The sequence below is a fragment of the Neoarius graeffei genome, chromosome 18 (genome assembly GCF_027579695.1).
Source record: "Neoarius graeffei isolate fNeoGra1 chromosome 18, fNeoGra1.pri, whole genome shotgun sequence".
NCBI lineage: Eukaryota > Metazoa > Chordata > Actinopteri > Siluriformes > Ariidae > Neoarius > Neoarius graeffei.
Window position 1 is genome coordinate 66,809,832 of NC_083586.1, and position 20,693 is coordinate 66,830,524.

Sequence of the window (20,693 nt, forward strand, 5' to 3'; positions counted from 1 at the left end):
AAGGGCCCAAGGCATAAAGAACACACTTAACCTTCATCCTACCAGCCAATTTTACATACACAAACTACCAGGCGGGGTCCGTATGGACCCCAGGAGGGAATACCTTGAAATCAATGCAGTAAGAACCAATTCAACGCAGCAAACAGACATAACTTTATTGAAGAACAAAATCCACTATGGCTGAATATCAATGATGTATTATAAATGCAATAACATTGCAATAATATTGCAATAACTAGCATACATGTAGCAAATTATAGCGCCACAAAAAAAAAACCTGGCATTATATACATGATTTTTGCAGCTCATGCAGCTGTAAAACATTCTGGATTACAACTTAGGCCTTTTCTTACAGAATTTAAAACAAAAAAGTAATTGTAAAATAATTTAGGGCTTTTGTTTTGCAGCCTGTGCTTATTGCAGCAGTGGGGTCCACACGGACCCCAAGAAGGAATGCCTTGGTAGTTTCATTATGGAACATAAAAGAAATAAAAGAAGTTAACTTTCAGTGTGCTATTCAATTATAAAATGAAAGACAGATAAACTTTACTCTGGGGTCCGGTTGGACCCCAGTAACAAATTAATTATACCTTCACAATGCAAAAAGCTGATCTTCCGGTGCTTTAGTGTTTTAATTAAGACATAAATTCCGACAAATTCATAAAACGGTGAGGCAGTATGTCACATATTTTTAAAATGACAAACAAACATATAGGTGTGGGGTCCAGATGGACCCCACTTGGTAGGATGAAGGTTAAAGTAGAATGTCATGGAATATAAGTTTGTGTATTTAAAACAATTTTTACTAATATTTACAAATATGTGTGTTGTGATAGTGAAATAATTTAATATCAACTTTCCTCAGATTTCATTTCTTTTACCGTTTCAGTAGTGGCAGTTCTCTGAACAAAAAGGACCAAATGTACAATGACCTAGTTGAGCTACTTGGAAATATGAAATTGACAATGCTGAATGCAGATACTGATGGAAAATACATTTTGCAGGTAAAGTAACACATTATTTTTTTGAAACCATATCCAAACCACAAAGCTGAAAGACATTGTAAAAACACTATTTTATTTTTGGCAAAGTCATTTATTGCAAATTATATGTAATTTTTTTAAAAAACATTTTCTTCAGGTATTGACAAATACCTTGTGGTATGTGACAAACCATCATGATAAAATTAACAGTGCCAGTCAGAGAGAATCAGCCAAGGTCTTGCCTTTCCCTGCAGAGTTTGCTGCATTTGTTAACTACAATGACATTAAGCGAAAAAAAAAAAAAACAGAAAACCGAAAGGTTACAGAGTGGACTTCTGGAAACTCATGCACAGAGTGTGTATAGTCTCTGTACCCGGCCAGTGATGAACAGTACACCTGAGTGGCAGAAGGGTTGTTCTGTGATAAAAAGGCTTGCTGACTGTCTACATAATTATGCTACTTACCTCAAATCCAAGGCTGAGGAAATACAATCAAACCATATGCTGGCTCATCCTGTCAGACAAGTGTCAGAAAGTACATGTGTAAAGTAAAAGTTCTGTTTCCAGAATTTCACACACGAGCCATGAAAAGGGAGTTTAAGGACAAAGTAGGACGCACTGCAAATATATGATCATCTGTTTTGGAAGTCATATACAGAGATCTAGCTATTGATGCATCTTGTATAACCAGTGTTGTACAGCAGAGAATGTACATGATTCTTATGGGAGAGACTGGCATTATACCTGACTTGAGAGAACTGAACCCAGGGCATCCTTGTAGCTTTGATGTCTTTTTTGAAAAAATGAACGAGGTTATAGAACAGGTTACTGCTGCAGATGAGAGACGCCACAATGTGGCACATCTGTCTCAATGGTTATCCTTGGCAGATTTAATGAAACAAACAGAAGAAAAATGCCCAGAAAACACAAAAATACCATCTGCAGCTCTAGTAAGGCTCCAGTTCACTCCCCGCAACGCCTATACACATGCAGCTCTGAAATTTACCAGCAAATTGGATGTCCAGTACAAGGTGCAGCATAGACAACTCAGGATAAGTCATCCAGATGATCATTACTGCCAGGCCCAACTGAAATATTTGAAACAGTATGCCCTCTTGTACAAAGAGGAAGCTCAACTATTTTTTTGTGATGATAAGGCAAAAGTGCCCTATGGAGTACCAGGTGTTGCACTTTCCACCAGTGTCCACGGAAAAAAATCCATTACACCAACAGACACTACTCTTAGTGCCACAGACCATGATCTTCATCACAAAGGCAGCTTGACCCCATCCATTTATTTGCGGTGCAATATTCCCGATGATATCTCCAAGTCCTTTGTCCGAGGAAAAGTCTGTGTCATTGTCAATGACTCAGTCCTGCAAATGTCCAAACCAATATGTCATGCAGCAGCTATTGTGAGACAAGTCCAGTCTCGTGGAAATCCCCCAAATATTTTGATAAAATTTTCAGATGGTGGAACTGACCACAGGAACACACTTGAGGCAGTAAAATGTTCTGCCATAGTTTTATTCAAGGAGTTGAACTTGGATATGTATGTTGCTGCACTTTGTGCTCCAGGACAGAGTTGGTCCAACCCTGCCGAGTGTGTGATGTCAATATTAAACCTTGGTCTCCAAAACTGCACCCTGCAACGGGACCAGCTTGATGAAAACACAGAGAAGCTTATAAAACAATGTTCAGGAATGGAAGCAATGAGGAACAAACTATCAGATTCACCTGAAATGAGAGAAAAGTGGACACAAAGTATTGAACCAGTGCAGTCATGCATTGGCAACAGATTTCGACGCCTTGCTTTACAGGATGAACCCCTGGAAGTTCAAGATCCGATTTCTGATGAAGCCATCAACCAACTGGAACAACATCTAACCAGACTTTTTCCAACTTTGGACATTACTAAACTAAACAAGCAGCACACTAGTAAAGTGCCCACATATGGACTTTGGATGCAGCGTCACTGTCGTCAAAGGCAGTATACTTTCCAAATTAAAAAGTGTGAAGATCGCAATTGCTGTTCCGAGGTCAAAAGCAAATCTAAACTTCAGTGGCTGCCAGACCCTGTCCTGGATGACAGTGGTGAGCATTACAAGTCCTTTGAAGCAGGCTTAGGCACCGAAACAGTGGATCAATGTCCAACCAAGATTGCCACAGCTCAGAATATTACACCTGACGCCACAGGAACTCCCACAGTTACATCTAAAGGTATTGTGAACATTGTGCCAGATGACCCAGAACTCAGGGGTGATGCTGCTACATTCACAAGTCAGAACGCCAGGGTTTTAGCAACCTGTGTTGAATGTGGAAAACAGAGAATAATATACAGTAAGACAAGTCTAAGTCAGAGACAAAAATTATCAATCGCTATGTTGTTATCTGAGAATGACTATACTTGTGGAGCTCCCCTCACTGAACCAAACCACACTTTACACGGTAAAGTTTTGGTGAGACTGAACATACAGTGTAGCAGTCCAATGGAGAAAGCCTACTACAGCAGTGACATTGGCAGAAAGGATACCTGTTATTATTGTGGTAATGACGAGGGACTGGTAGACAAGGACTTGACCAAAAGGTACAAGACGGTGTTCCCTTTGTGTCCGGCATGCACACAAATAGGAGCAAAACATGCCTGCATGAGACCATTTGGCAAAGCTGCAAAAAAAAGCCACAAAGAACACTCAATAAACATTCATACTTGCCATACTTACCTGTGTTTGTACGTCTTGCATGTAATTCATGTAATTCTCTGTCTGGAAAAGACTTTTGTTTAGTTAAGGGTGGCTGAATCTGCCTTGATGAACATTTTGTAATATTGATGTTTGTTGATTACAGAAGGGTGACTTCATATGTTCTCTTGCAGTGTTTTGTTCTGTATTACCAATGAATGCTGAAGTTCTCACTCAAGTTTGTTAAGAAATCTGTCAGTAAAAGTTTTCCTGGAAGTTTTGAAGAAGTTTTGACTTCATGAAGTATTTGTGGGACAGCAATACATGTACTATGAATATACTAAGTGCTCCTGTTGTTGGTTTGTAACTTGAATATGTTGAAGTGTTTATTGAAGATTTTCTTGTCACAAGATTTTCTTGGTGTTTTAATAAATGAAAGTTTTCATTACAGGTTTAATAAATATTGGAAGTTTTATGAAAAAGTGTCTTCTTTACACCATTACAATGTTGCAGCTAAGACTTTGAAATGTATGCAATTTGCTCCCCCTTATTCAGAATACTATGAATTGGCTGCCGGGAAATCTCGATGGGTAAAAATTTTTTTCTAAAACCCGACCCTATTTTATCATCTCTCAAAAAAAAAAAAAAAAAATCCCTACCTACTGAGCCAAACTCAAAACAGTATGAAACTCTAAACAAAGTATTAATTTTTTTTTGGCCTAAAGGTAAAGGAGTGTATGTAGAAATCCAAGAATGTACCAAATGGTCCAACACACTGGTGAAGTCAGGGACTGTTACAGGAATTTCTTCAGGAATTTCCACCCACACACACATTATGAGGAGTTCTGGAGTCCTGCAGGGTTTATAAGTGTGAGGATCATTCTCTGATCCCCCAGGATGAATAGAGGATCAGAGAAACACAGCAGGTACGTTGTATTTTTGTAGTTTATAGAGTACAATCATTCTTCCACCCATTGTGTATCTGTGAGGTCCTGAAATGCAAAGAAAATATAGTTATTTTTGAAATTCAGATATTTTTTGTAATTAAAATAGATTTGCTTCTGGTCTGAATCACAAAGAAACCATGTTTAAAAACATAAACAGTACATGTCTTCATATTGAACAGATATTAAAGTTCTTTAAAATTAATCCTTGGTTCATTGTCTAGGTTTGGAAGGTGCTTCAGAATTGAGCTGCTTTTTTTTTGTGAACAACTGAAGGAGCCTAAAATGATTGTAAGTCACAGTAGTGTGAGTTAATCAAATGTGCTTTTTATATCATTTCGTACATCATTTCAGTTTCCTGGATGTTATTCTAATATATTATTTTGGTGAGACTTTGTGAAGAAATCATGCATGGTGGCCATAAACCAGGGCAACTTCATCTCATCTCACCTCATTATCTCTAGCCGTTTTATCCTTCTACAGGGTCGCAGGCAAGCTGGAGCCTATCCCAGCTGACTACGGGCGAAAGGCGGGGTACACCCTGGACAAGTCGCCCGGTCATCACAGGGCTGACACATAGACACAGACAACCATTCACACTCACATTCACACCTACGCTCAATTTAGAGTCACCAGTTAACCTAACCTGCATGTCTTTGGACTGTGGGGGAAACCGGAGCACCCGGAGGAAACCCACGTGGACACGGGGAGAACATGCAAACTCCACACAGAAAGGCCCTCGCCGGCCCCGGGGCTCGAACCCAGGACCTTCTTGCTGTGAGGCGACAGCGCTAACCACTACACCACCGTGCCAGGGCAACTTATGTTCTTTAATGTTTCATATCATTGTGTTGTATTTCATTTTCCCAGGGTGTGTTATGGACTCTCCTGCTCCCCCTGCTGGTTGGGAGTACTTCTATTTCTCAGGAACTGTTTCCGACAGACTGCTCTGATGTTTACTCTAATGGACAGACACTCAGTGGAGTGTATACCATCTATTCTACAGGGGAAACACCTGTCCAGGTGTACTGTGATATGGGATGTGGTGGAAGCCAAACAGAGGATGCAAAGTGGACGGTATATTAGAGACATTTTTTTTAAATGAGAGGTCCTCGTATTGTCTTTACTTCTGCTAAAGTGTTGAATGTTACCTTTACACCAGGTGTTTCAGCGGAGGCTGGATGGCAGTGTGAATTTCTATAGACCATGGGAACACTACAAGAAAGGGTTTGGGAACAAGTACGGAGAATATTGGCTTGGTGAGAAATTACAGCAGTGACTTGTTCATTGGCTATGAAAGAAATCATAAATAGACCCACTGTATTCTGAGCTGAAATGCTGAATAAATAAAATGAAAGCTAAAAGTGCAACAGTCAAAATGAAAAACTATATAAAGGAAATTATTTATCGTATTATGAATTATTATAATTAAAAAAATTGTGCTTTATGTTAAAGGGATAGTTCGGGATTTTTGACATGAATCTATATGGTATCCCCGTCAGCAGTGTCGTGCATCCACACTGACTTACCCCCGACAGTGTTCTGTGAGCCTAGATATTGTACAGTGTTGGTCAGTGTACAAGTAGTTCCGGCAGGTTTCCTGGGGTCTGCAAAGTAACACGTTTTTCTTCTCAAAACAGCTCGTGTTCGAATGAGTGATTTATTAGCATAACAAAACCCTTGTAGTCCAAAAAGTCACACCTTGTAATTGCTTGGGGCTACTTTCTCTCAATAGCGATCAGTGCGCGCTGTCACTGTTAACAGTTGTGTGCGAGCTAGCCAACAACTTTCATTAGTTGTTCGACAGTGTTTAGCAGCAGCAAATTGCTTTCCTCCTCAGTATACAAGTGCGCTTCCATGGCAGGGAAAAAGAAACTACCACTGCTGCCTATGTAGTGCCCTATTTATACAAATAGGAGTCATTCAGGATTCAGCCATGTTTTTGCTCCGTGTCATCAGCACCAAAAAGACCAAAGTGATGGCCATAACCAAGGAACCTACCCACGTAACAGCCACCTGCAGAGGAGAACAATTACAACAGGTCTCTAGTTTTAAGTACCTGGGGTCCACAATGGAACAAACAGCCAGCTGTAGCCACAAGATCAGTATACGTCTAGGAACAGCTCGAGCAGCCCTCCGAAGTCTAGATGTAATCTGGAAGGACAGAGCCCTCAAGACAGCCACTAAACTGAAAGTGCTGAGGACTCTTGTCTGGCCTGTGGTAACCTACGGCTGTGAGGCATGGACTCTACACGCCAGTGACATCCGCAGGATCCAGACCCTGGAGATGAAATGCTACAGGAAGATACTGCGTATCAGCTGGACTGACCATCGCACAAATGACTCTGTGTTAGAAGAGCTGGGAGTGGGAAGAACACTACTTAACATCATAAAAAGGCGGAAACTCCAATACTTTGGTCATGTCACAAGAGCGGGTAACATCACCACTCACATGTTACAAGGGACCATCAACGGTAAGAGGAGCCGTGGGAGACCACAAAGGAGGTGGGGTGACGACATCCGAGACTGGATGGGCACATCACTAGCAGAGTGTTCTCACAGAGCCAGAGACAGGAGGGAGTGGAAGAGGCTGATACTGGATGCCACCATAGTCCCCAACCCTCAGGCATGAGGATGGGACTAGGTAAAGGTAAGGCCAAAAAAAAAATTACCTTTGTTTCGGGTTTCCCGACCGACCCATTGAAATGGAGCTGACTGTGCATGTCTAAATGCCAAAATATGAAAAAAAAAAAAAATTCTGTTTCGGGTTTCCCGACTGACCCTGAAATTAGCTGGCAAATCTAACTATTTTATCAGATTTTCTAAAACAGATACACGTTGACAAATAAAAGCGAAATGCTTATCAAACATTTCACCAAAGTTAGACTGGAATATCGCCGGCGCCATATTGAGGCTGTTCCAGCGCACCAACCAATCAGCGTCCCCGTTACATACGGGATGGGAAGTTGCTGTTGCTAGCGCGAGAAGATGGACGCCATGATGGATGCCGAGAATGTTGTTGTCAATATTTTACAAGATTCTTGCAAACACGGAGGAGGATTGAACATATTTCATGTTTTGGATACCCGTAAAACATTTGAAGATATTGAATCTGACTTTGCATGTTTGTCAACAACAAATCTGGAGATATCGATGTCAGAATCAGCTAAAGGACCATGGACAACTTTGGATAACACTGACCAAATGTACAGACAGCCACTCAAAAAATGTGTTCGGTGTTTTCAAGAATTTAAAAGTTTTGAAGTTGAAATGTATACAAAATGATTCTGAAGCAGCTGCTGAACCCCCAAACAAGAGAGCACGAACCAATGCATTTGATATCATGATGAAAGCTACATCCCATCGTGCCAAATATTCTCTGTCCAGCAAAAAAGTTGCCAGGTAAGGTGGTCTATTGATGCCAACATATATTATTTTTGGACAGAAAAAATCTGCAATTTATCAGAGTTAATTCAGGACTGTGACAGCATCAAAACTCAGTTAAATCTTTTCATGACATGGTTCATTGCTTGTTTAGATATCCTGAACCTTCAAGGCTTTAAAAAAAAGTTTTTAGCACTGGTACCTGTGATATTAACCCTCATCCTACCATGCTATTTTACACCTTAATCTTACCATGTGGGGTCTGTTTGGACCCCAATACTTTTCTTTAAAATTAAAGCTTATAAAGACAAAATCACCAGATAAGTTTTGTTCAGAACATCTTGTATTAATAACAGCAATACACTAAAGGGCCCAAGGCATAAAGAACACACTTAACCTTCATCCTACCAGCCAATTTTACATACACAAACTACCAGGCGGGGTCCGTATGGACCCCAGGAGGGAATACCTTGAAATCAATGCAGTAAGAACCAATTCAACGCAGCAAACAGACATAACTTTATTGAAGAACAAAATCCACTATGGCTGAATATCAATGATGTATTATAAATGCAATAACATTGCAATAATATTGCAATAACTAGCATACATGTAGCAAATTATAGCGCCACAAAAAAAAAACCTGGCATTATATACATGATTTTTGCAGCTCATGCAGCTGTAAAACATTCTGGATTACAACTTAGGCCTTTTCTTACAGAATTTAAAACAAAAAAGTAATTGTAAAATAATTTAGGGCTTTTGTTTTGCAGCCTGTGCTTATTGCAGCAGTGGGGTCCACACGGACCCCAAGAAGGAATGCCTTGGTAGTTTCATTATGGAACATAAAAGAAATAAAAGAAGTTAACTTTCAGTGTGCTATTCAATTATAAAATGAAAGACAGATAAACTTTACTCTGGGGTCCGGTTGGACCCCAGTAACAAATTAATTATACCTTCACAATGCAAAAAGCTGATCTTCCGGTGCTTTAGTGTTTTAATTAAGACATAAATTCCGACAAATTCATAAAACGGTGAGGCAGTATGTCACATATTTTTAAAATGACAAACAAACATATAGGTGTGGGGTCCAGATGGACCCCACTTGGTAGGATGAAGGTTAAAGTAGAATGTCATGGAATATAAGTTTGTGTATTTAAAACAATTTTTACTAATATTTACAAATATGTGTGTTGTGATAGTGAAATAATTTAATATCAACTTTCCTCAGATTTCATTTATTTTACCGTTTCAGTAGTGGCAGTTCTCTGAACAAAAAGGACCAAATGTACAATGACCTAGTTGAGCTACTTGGAAATATGAAATTGACAATGCTGAATGCAGATACTGATGGAAAATACATTTTGCAGGTAAAGTAACACATTATTTTTTTGAAACCATATCCAAACCACAAAGCTGAAAGACATTGTAAAAACACTATTTTATTTTTGGCAAAGTCATTTATTGCAAATTATATGTAATTTTTTTAAAAAACATTTTCTTCAGGTATTGACAAATACCTTGTGGTATGTGACAAACCATCATGATAAAATTAACAGTGCCAGTCAGAGAGAATCAGCCAAGGTCTTGCCTTTCCCTGCAGAGTTTGCTGCATTTGTTAACTACAATGACATTAAGCGAAAAAAAAAAAAAACAGAAAACCGAAAGGTTACAGAGTGGACTTCTGGAAACTCATGCACAGAGTGTGTATAGTCTCTGTACCCGGCCAGTGATGAACAGTACACCTGAGTGGCAGAAGGGTTGTTCTGTGATAAAAAGGCTTGCTGACTGTCTACATAATTATGCTACTTACCTCAAATCCAAGGCTGAGGAAATACAATCAAACCATATGCTGGCTCATCCTGTCAGACAAGTGTCAGAAAGTACATGTGTAAAGTAAAAGTTCTGTTTCCAGAATTTCACACACGAGCCATGAAAAGGGAGTTTAAGGACAAAGTAGGACGCACTGCAAATATATGATCATCTGTTTTGGAAGTCATATACAGAGATCTAGCTATTGATGCATCTTGTATAACCAGTGTTGTACAGCAGAGAATGTACATGATTCTTATGGGAGAGACTGGCATTATACCTGACTTGAGAGAACTGAACCCAGGGCATCCTTGTAGCTTTGATGTCTTTTTTGAAAAAATGAACGAGGTTATAGAACAGGTTACTGCTGCAGATGAGAGACGCCACAATGTGGCACATCTGTCTCAATGGTTATCCTTGGCAGATTTAATGAAACAAACAGAAGAAAAATGCCCAGAAAACACAAAAATACCATCTGCAGCTCTAGTAAGGCTCCAGTTCACTCCCCGCAACGCCTATACACATGCAGCTCTGAAATTTACCAGCAAATTGGATGTCCAGTACAAGGTGCAGCATAGACAACTCAGGATAAGTCATCCAGATGATCATTACTGCCAGGCCCAACTGAAATATTTGAAACAGTATGCCCTCTTGTACAAAGAGGAAGCTCAACTATTTTTTTGTGATGATAAGGCAAAAGTGCCCTATGGAGTACCAGGTGTTGCACTTTCCACCAGTGTCCACGGAAAAAAATCCATTACACCAACAGACACTACTCTTAGTGCCACAGACCATGATCTTCATCACAAAGGCAGCTTGACCCCATCCATTTATTTGCGGTGCAATATTCCCGATGATATCTCCAAGTCCTTTGTCCGAGGAAAAGTCTGTGTCATTGTCAATGACTCAGTCCTGCAAATGTCCAAACCAATATGTCATGCAGCAGCTATTGTGAGACAAGTCCAGTCTCGTGGAAATCCCCCAAATATTTTGATAAAATTTTCAGATGGTGGAACTGACCACAGGAACACACTTGAGGCAGTAAAATGTTCTGCCATAGTTTTATTCAAGGAGTTGAACTTGGATATGTATGTTGCTGCACTTTGTGCTCCAGGACAGAGTTGGTCCAACCCTGCCGAGTGTGTGATGTCAATATTAAACCTTGGTCTCCAAAACTGCACCCTGCAACGGGACCAGCTTGATGAAAACACAGAGAAGCTTATAAAACAATGTTCAGGAATGGAAGCAATGAGGAACAAACTATCAGATTCACCTGAAATGAGAGAAAAGTGGACACAAAGTATTGAACCAGTGCAGTCATGCATTGGCAACAGATTTCGACGCCTTGCTTTACAGGATGAACCCCTGGAAGTTCAAGATCCGATTTCTGATGAAGCCATCAACCAACTGGAACAACATCTAACCAGACTTTTTCCAACTTTGGACATTACTAAACTAAACAAGCAGCACACTAGTAAAGTGCCCACATATGGACTTTGGATGCAGCGTCACTGTCGTCAAAGGCAGTATACTTTCCAAATTAAAAAGTGTGAAGATCGCAATTGCTGTTCCGAGGTCAAAAGCAAATCTAAACTTCAGTGGCTGCCAGACCCTGTCCTGGATGACAGTGGTGAGCATTACAAGTCCTTTGAAGCAGGCTTAGGCACCGAAACAGTGGATCAATGTCCAACCAAGATTGCCACAGCTCAGAATATTACACCTGACGCCACAGGAACTCCCACAGTTACATCTAAAGGTATTGTGAACATTGTGCCAGATGACCCAGAACTCAGGGGTGATGCTGCTACATTCACAAGTCAGAACGCCAGGGTTTTAGCAACCTGTGTTGAATGTGGAAAACAGAGAATAATATACAGTAAGACAAGTCTAAGTCAGAGACAAAAATTATCAATCGCTATGTTGTTATCTGAGAATGACTATACTTGTGGAGCTCCCCTCACTGAACCAAACCACACTTTACACGGTAAAGTTTTGGTGAGACTGAACATACAGTGTAGCAGTCCAATGGAGAAAGCCTACTACAGCAGTGACATTGGCAGAAAGGATACCTGTTATTATTGTGGTAATGACGAGGGACTGGTAGACAAGGACTTGACCAAAAGGTACAAGACGGTGTTCCCTTTGTGTCCGGCATGCACACAAATAGGAGCAAAACATGCCTGCATGAGACCATTTGGCAAAGCTGCAAAAAAAAGCCACAAAGAACACTCAATAAACATTCATACTTGCCATACTTACCTGTGTTTGTACGTCTTGCATGTAATTCATGTAATTCTCTGTCTGGAAAAGACTTTTGTTTAGTTAAGGGTGGCTGAATCTGCCTTGATGAACATTTTGTAATATTGATGTTTGTTGATTACAGAAGGGTGACTTCATATGTTCTCTTGCAGTGTTTTGTTCTGTATTACCAATGAATGCTGAAGTTCTCACTCAAGTTTGTTAAGAAATCTGTCAGTAAAAGTTTTCCTGGAAGTTTTGAAGAAGTTTTGACTTCATGAAGTATTTGTGGGACAGCAATACATGTACTATGAATATACTAAGTGCTCCTGTTGTTGGTTTGTAACTTGAATATGTTGAAGTGTTTATTGAAGATTTTCTTGTCACAAGATTTTCTTGGTGTTTTAATAAATGAAAGTTTTCATTACAGGTTTAATAAATATTGGAAGTTTTATGAAAAAGTGTCTTCTTTACACCATTACAATGTTGCAGCTAAGACTTTGAAATGTATGCAATTTGCTCCCCCTTATTCAGAATACTATGAATTGGCTGCCGGGAAATCTCGATGGGTAAAAATTTTTTTCTAAAACCCGACCCTATTTTATCATCTCTCAAAAAAAAAAAAAAAAAAATCCCTACCTACTGAGCCAAACTCAAAACAGTATGAAACTCTAAACAAAGTATTAATTTTTTTTTGGCCTAAAGGTAAAGGAGTGTATGTAGAAATCCAAGAATGTACCAAATGGTCCAACACACTGGTGAAGTCAGGGACTGTTACAGGAATTTCTTCAGGAATTTCCACCCACACACACATTATGAGGAGTTCTGGAGTCCTGCAGGGTTTATAAGTGTGAGGATCATTCTCTGATCCCCCAGGATGAATAGAGGATCAGAGAAACACAGCAGGTACGTTGTATTTTTGTAGTTTATAGAGTACAATCATTCTTCCACCCATTGTGTATCTGTGAGGTCCTGAAATGCAAAGAAAATATAGTTATTTTTGAAATTCAGATATTTTTTGTAATCAAAATAGATTTGCTTCTGGTCTGAATCACAAAGAAACCATGTTTAAAAACATAAACAGTACATGTCTTCATATTGAACAGATATTAAAGTTCTTTAAAATTAATCCTTGGTTCATTGTCTAGGTTTGGAAGGTGCTTCAGAATTGAGCTGCTTTTTTTTTGTGAACAACTGAAGGAGCCTAAAATGATTGTAAGTCACAGTAGTGTGAGTTAATCAAATGTGCTTTTTATATCATTTCGTACATCATTTCAGTTTCCTGGATGTTATTCTAATATATTATTTTGGTGAGACTTTGTGAAGAAATCATGCATGGTGGCCATAAACCAGGGCAACTTCATCTCATCTCACCTCATTATCTCTAGCCGTTTTATCCTTCTACAGGGTCGCAGGCAAGCTGGAGCCTATCCCAGCTGACTACGGGCGAAAGGCGGGGTACACCCTGGACAAGTCGCCCGGTCATCACAGGGCTGACACATAGACACAGACAACCATTCACACTCACATTCACACCTACGCTCAATTTAGAGTCACCAGTTAACCTAACCTGCATGTCTTTGGACTGTGGGGGAAACCGGAGCACCCGGAGGAAACCCACGTGGACACGGGGAGAACATGCAAACTCCACACAGAAAGGCCCTCGCCGGCCCCGGGGCTCGAACCCAGGACCTTCTTGCTGTGAGGCGACAGCGCTAACCACTACACCACCGTGCCAGGGCAACTTATGTTCTTTAATGTTTCATATCATTGTGTTGTATTTCATTTTCCCAGGGTGTGTTATGGACTCTCCTGCTCCCCCTGCTGGTTGGGAGTACTTCTATTTCTCAGGAACTGTTTCCGACAGACTGCTCTGATGTTTACTCTAATGGACAGACACTCAGTGGAGTGTATACCATCTATTCTACAGGGGAAACACCTGTCCAGGTGTACTGTGATATGGGATGTGGTGGAAGCCAAACAGAGGATGCAAAGTGGACGGTATATTAGAGACATTTTTTTTAAATGAGAGGTCCTCGTATTGTCTTTACTTCTGCTAAAGTGTTGAATGTTACCTTTACACCAGGTGTTTCAGCGGAGGCTGGATGGCAGTGTGAATTTCTATAGACCATGGGAACACTACAAGAAAGGGTTTGGGAACAAGTACGGAGAATATTGGCTTGGTGAGAAATTACAGCAGTGACTTGTTCATTGGCTATGAAAGAAATCATAAATAGACCCACTGTATTCTGAGCTGAAATGCTGAATAAATAAAATGAAAGCTAAAAGTGCAACAGTCAAAATGAAAAACTATATAAAGGAAATTATTTATCGTATTATGAATTATTATAATTAAAAAAATTGTGCTTTATGTTAAAGGGATAGTTCGGGATTTTTGACATGAATCTATATGGTATCCCCGTCAGCAGTGTCGTGCATCCACACTGACTTACCCCCGACAGTGTTCTGTGAGCCTAGATATTGTACAGTGTTGGTCAGTGTACAAGTAGTTCCGGCAGGTTTCCTGGGGTCTGCAAAGTAACACGTTTTTCTTCTCAAAACAGCTCGTGTTCGAATGAGTGATTTATTAGCATAACAAAACCCTTGTAGTCCAAAAAGTCACACCTTGTAATTGCTTGGGGCTACTTTCTCTCAATAGCGATCAGTGCGCGCTGTCACTGTTAACAGTTGTGTGCGAGCTAGCCAACAACTTTCATTAGTTGTTCGACAGTGTTTAGCAGCAGCAAATTGCTTTCCTCCTCAGTATACAAGTGCGCTTCCATGGCAGGGAAAAAGAAACTACCACTGCTGCCTATGTAGTGCCCTATTTATACAAATAGGAGTCATTCAGGATTCAGCCATGTTTTTGCTCCGTGTCATCAGCACCAAAAAGACCAAAGTGATGGCCATAACCAAGGAACCTACCCACGTAACAGCCACCTGCAGAGGAGAACAATTACAACAGGTCTCTAGTTTTAAGTACCTGGGGTCCACAATGGAACAAACAGCCAGCTGTAGCCACAAGATCAGTATACGTCTAGGAACAGCTCGAGCAGCCCTCCGAAGTCTAGATGTAATCTGGAAGGACAGAGCCCTCAAGACAGCCACTAAACTGAAAGTGCTGAGGACTCTTGTCTGGCCTGTGGTAACCTACGGCTGTGAGGCATGGACTCTACACGCCAGTGACATCCGCAGGATCCAGACCCTGGAGATGAAATGCTACAGGAAGATACTGCGTATCAGCTGGACTGACCATCGCACAAATGACTCTGTGTTAGAAGAGCTGGGAGTGGGAAGAACACTACTTAACATCATAAAAAGGCGGAAACTCCAATACTTTGGTCATGTCACAAGAGCGGGTAACATCACCACTCACATGTTACAAGGGACCATCAACGGTAAGAGGAGCCGTGGGAGACCACAAAGGAGGTGGGGTGACGACATCCGAGACTGGATGGGCACATCACTAGCAGAGTGTTCTCACAGAGCCAGAGACAGGAGGGAGTGGAAGAGGCTGATACTGGATGCCACCATAGTCCCCAACCCTCAGGCATGAGGATGGGACTAGGTAAAGGTAAGGCCAAAAAAAAAATTACCTTTGTTTCGGGTTTCCCGACCGACCCATTGAAATGGAGCTGACTGTGCATGTCTAAATGCCAAAATATGAAAAAAAAAAAAAATTCTGTTTCGGGTTTCCCGACTGACCCTGAAATTAGCTGGCAAATCTAACTATTTTATCAGATTTTCTAAAACAGATACACGTTGACAAATAAAAGCGAAATGCTTATCAAACATTTCACCAAAGTTAGACTGGAATATCGCCGGCGCCATATTGAGGCTGTTCCAGCGCACCAACCAATCAGCGTCCCCGTTACATACGGGATGGGAAGTTGCTGTTGCTAGCGCGAGAAGATGGACGCCATGATGGATGCCGAGAATGTTGTTGTCAATATTTTACAAGATTCTTGCAAACACGGAGGAGGATTGAACATATTTCATGTTTTGGATACCCGTAAAACATTTGAAGATATTGAATCTGACTTTGCATGTTTGTCAACAACAAATCTGGAGATATCGATGTCAGAATCAGCTAAAGGACCATGGACAACTTTGGATAACACTGACCAAATGTACAGACAGCCACTCAAAAAATGTGTTCGGTGTTTTCAAGAATTTAAAAGTTTTGAAGTTGAAATGTATACAAAATGATTCTGAAGCAGCTGCTGAACCCCCAAACAAGATAGCACGAACCAATGCATTTGATATCATGATGAAAGCTACATCCCATCGTGCCAAATATTCTCTGTCCAGCAAAAAAGTTGCCAGGTAAGGTGGTCTATTGATGCCAACATATATTATTTTTGGACAGAAAAAATCTGCAATTTATCAGAGTTAATTCAGGACTGTGACAGCATCAAAACTCAGTTAAATCTTTTCATGACATGGTTCATTGCTTGTTTAGATATCCTGAACCTTCAAGGCTTTAAAAAAAAGTTTTTAGCACTGGTACCTGTGATATTAACCCTCATCCTACCATGCTATTTTACACCTTAATCTTACCATGTGGGGTCTGTTTGGACCCCAATACTTTTCTTTAAAATTAAAGCTTATAAAGACAAAATCACCAGATAAGTTTTGTTCAGAACATCTTGTATTAATAACAGCAATACACTAAAGGGCCCAAGGCATAAAGAACACACTTAACCTTCATCCTACCAGCCAATTTTACATACACAAACTACCAGGCGGGGTCCGTATGGACCCCAGGAGGGAATACCTTGAAATCAATGCAGTAAGAACCAATTCAACGCAGCAAACAGACATAACTTTATTGAAGAACAAAATCCACTATGGCTGAATATCAATGATGTATTATAAATGCAATAACATTGCAATAATATTGCAATAACTAGCATACATGTAGCAAATTATAGCGCCACAAAAAAAAAACCTGGCATTATATACATGATTTTTGCAGCTCATGCAGCTGTAAAACATTCTGGATTACAACTTAGGCCTTTTCTTACAGAATTTAAAACAAAAAAGTAATTGTAAAATAATTTAGGGCTTTTGTTTTGCAGCCTGTGCTTATTGCAGCAGTGGGGTCCACACGGACCCCAAGAAGGAATGCCTTGGTAGTTTCATTATGGAACATAAAAGAAATAAAAGAAGTTAACTTTCAGTGTGCTATTCAATTATAAAATGAAAGACAGATAAACTTTACTCTGGGGTCCGGTTGGACCCCAGTAACAAATTAATTATACCTTCACAATGCAAAAAGCTGATCTTCCGGTGCTTTAGTGTTTTAATTAAGACATAAATTCCGACAAATTCATAAAACGGTGAGGCAGTATGTCACATATTTTTAAAATGACAAACAAACATATAGGTGTGGGGTCCAGATGGACCCCACTTGGTAGGATGAAGGTTAAAGTAGAATGTCATGGAATATAAGTTTGTGTATTTAAAACAATTTTTACTAATATTTACAAATATGTGTGTTGTGATAGTGAAATAATTTAATATCAACTTTCCTCAGATTTCATTTCTTTTACCGTTTCAGTAGTGGCAGTTCTCTGAACAAAAAGGACCAAATGTACAATGACCTAGTTGAGCTACTTGGAAATATGAAATTGACAATGCTGAATGCAGATACTGATGGAAAATACATTTTGCAGGTAAAGTAACACATTATTTTTTTGAAACCATATCCAAACCACAAAGCTGAAAGACATTGTAAAAACACTATTTTATTTTTGGCAAAGTCATTTATTGCAAATTATATGTAATTTTTTTAAAAAACATTTTCTTCAGGTATTGACAAATACCTTGTGGTATGTGACAAACCATCATGATAAAATTAACAGTGCCAGTCAGAGAGAATCAGCCAAGGTCTTGCCTTTCCCTGCAGAGTTTGCTGCATTTGTTAACTACAATGACATTAAGCGAAAAAAAAACAAAACAGAAAACCGAAAGGTTACAGAGTGGACTTCTGGAAACTCATGCACAGAGTGTGTATAGTCTCTGTACCCGGCCAGTGATGAACAGTACACCTGAGTGGCAGAAGGGTTGTTCTGTGATAAAAAGGCTTGCTGACTGTCTACATAATTATGCTACTTACCTCAAATCCAAGGCTGAGGAAATACAATCAAACCATATGCTGGCTCATCCTGTCAGACAAGTGTCAGAAAGTACATGTGTAAAGTAAAAGTTCTGTTTCCAGAATTTCACACACGAGCCATGAAAAGGGAGTTTAAGGACAAAGTAGGACGCACTGCAAATATATGATCATCTGTTTTGGAAGTCATATACAGAGATCTAGCTATTGATGCATCTTGTATAACCAGTGTTGTACAGCAGAGAATGTACATGATTCTTATGGGAGAGACTGGCATTATACCTGACTTGAGAGAACTGAACCCAGGGCATCCTTGTAGCTTTGATGTCTTTTTTGAAAAAATGAACGAGGTTATAGAACAGGTTACTGCTGCAGATGAGAGACGCCACAATGTGGCACATCTGTCTCAATGGTTATCCTTGGCAGATTTAATGAAACAAACAGAAGAAAAATGCCCAGAAAACACAAAAATACCATCTGCAGCTCTAGTAAGGCTCCAGTTCACTCCCCGCAACGCCTATACACATGCAGCTCTGAAATTTACCAGCAAATTGGATGTCCAGTACAAGGTGCAGCATAGACAACTCAGGATAAGTCATCCAGATGATCATTACTGCCAGGCCCAACTGAAATATTTGAAACAGTATGCCCTCTTGTACAAAGAGGAAGCTCAACTATTTTTTTGTGATGATAAGGCAAAAGTGCCCTATGGAGTACCAGGTGTTGCACTTTCCACCAGTGTCCACGGAAAAAAATCCATTACGACAGTATACAAGTGCGCTTCCATGGCAGGGAAAAAGAAACTACCACTGCTGCCTATGTAGTGCCCTATTTATACAAATAGGAGTCATTCAGGATTCAGCCATGTTTTTGCTCCGTGTCATGGCTGAATCCTGAATGACTCCTATTTGTATAAATAGGGCACTACATAGGCAGCAATGGTAGTTTCTTTTTCCCTGCCATGGAAGCGCACTTGTATACTGAGGAGGAAAGCAATTTGCTGCTGCTAAATACTGTCGAACAACTAATGAAAGTTGTTGGCTAGCTCGCACACAACTGTTAACAGTGACAGCGCGCACTGATCGCTATTGAGAGAAAGTAGCCCCAAGCAATTACAAGGTGTGACTTTTTGGACTACAAGGGTTTTGTTATGCTAATAAATCACTCATTCAAACACGAGCTGTTTTGAGAAGAAAAACGTGTTACTTTGCAGACCCCAGGAAACCTGCTGGAACTACTTGTGCACTGACCAACACTGTACAATATCTAGGCTCACAGAACACTGTCGGGGGTAAGTCAGTGTGGATGCACGACACTGCTGACGGGGATACCATATAGATTCATGTCAAAAATCCCGAACTATCCCTTTAAGCAGATGTTTAAATCGTCTCTACCAACTTATGGGCTAGAATTAAGATTAATACACAGCATTAATATATCCCATACATCTAACCTAATACAGCTTCACTTAGTTGTCTTCAAAATACATTTCACGTTGAGGACACAAACAAATTTTCCACAATTCAGGAAGCGATGGTCTTAATAATTCTACACTTATACTGACTGATGTATGAGCACTGTGTAATATCTCATGTGTGTAATGCTAACATTCTGACAGGATTGGAGAATCTCTACCAACTCACACGCAAGAGGAAATACGAGCTGAAAGTGGACCTGCAGGACTTTGATGGAGTGACAGTTTATGCCCAGGATTCTTCTTTCTCAATAGAATCTGAAACTGATGGCTATAAACTCCATGTTAGCGGCTTTACCAATGGAGGTGCAGGTGAGAATGAGGAAATATGAGAATAATTAAGGACACCAAGGGGACTATTGTCCTACATGGGAACATTTTAAATCCTGTGATATTACTGCTGAAAATGAGTCAAAAGGCAACACTGATACATAAACTACATCCTTTATAACCATTAAAATTGCTTCACAGGTGATTCTCTGGAGACAAGCAATGGGCAGAAATTCTCTACCTTTGATAAAGACCAGGACTCCAAAGAAGATGCTAACTGTGCTAAATCCTACCTCGGGGGTTTTTGGTACAATCAGTGCCACCATGCTAACCCCAACGGGATATACCTGTGGGGACGTGATGGTACTTTTTTTGCCATTGGAAATGTCTGGTACCATTGGAAAGGTTTTGATTATGGTGTCAAGTTCATCACTCTGAAGATCAGACCTGTGTCTTAGACTCATTGTGACAAAGTGATGAGTTTGATAGAATTCTGTCTTGTCGTCTGCCTGGATTTGATTTCGTCACTGTATTTCTTTTTTTACCACATGATTTTACAGAAATAAATGTGTATTGATCTACTTCCTGGGGTTTGTGTCTGTTCCTTAAAATTGTAGGAAAATAAAATACTGGCACTGGATATACTGGTAGGATTACAGATACAGAGCTTATTTCACATTTAGGAACATCATGAAATAATATTTTTCTTATGTATTTACAGTGGTGCTTGAAAGTTTGTGAACTCTTTAGAATTTTCTATATTTCTGCATAAATATGATCTAAAACATAA

General features: G+C 39.9%; 1 protein-coding gene across 1 annotated transcript; it reads left to right on the forward strand.

Annotated features, from left to right (window-relative positions):
- Positions 1-10,889: 10,889 nt before the first annotated feature.
- Positions 10,890-20,361, forward strand: LOC132865832 (angiopoietin-2-like). The gene is made up of 5 exons (XM_060898328.1): positions 10,890-11,633; positions 13,836-14,042; positions 14,128-14,224; positions 19,778-19,945; positions 20,105-20,361. Exons 1-5 carry the CDS (start codon positions 10,890-10,892, stop codon positions 20,359-20,361), a joined length of 1,473 nt encoding a protein of 490 aa, XP_060754311.1.
- Positions 20,362-20,693: the final 332 nt, after the last annotated feature.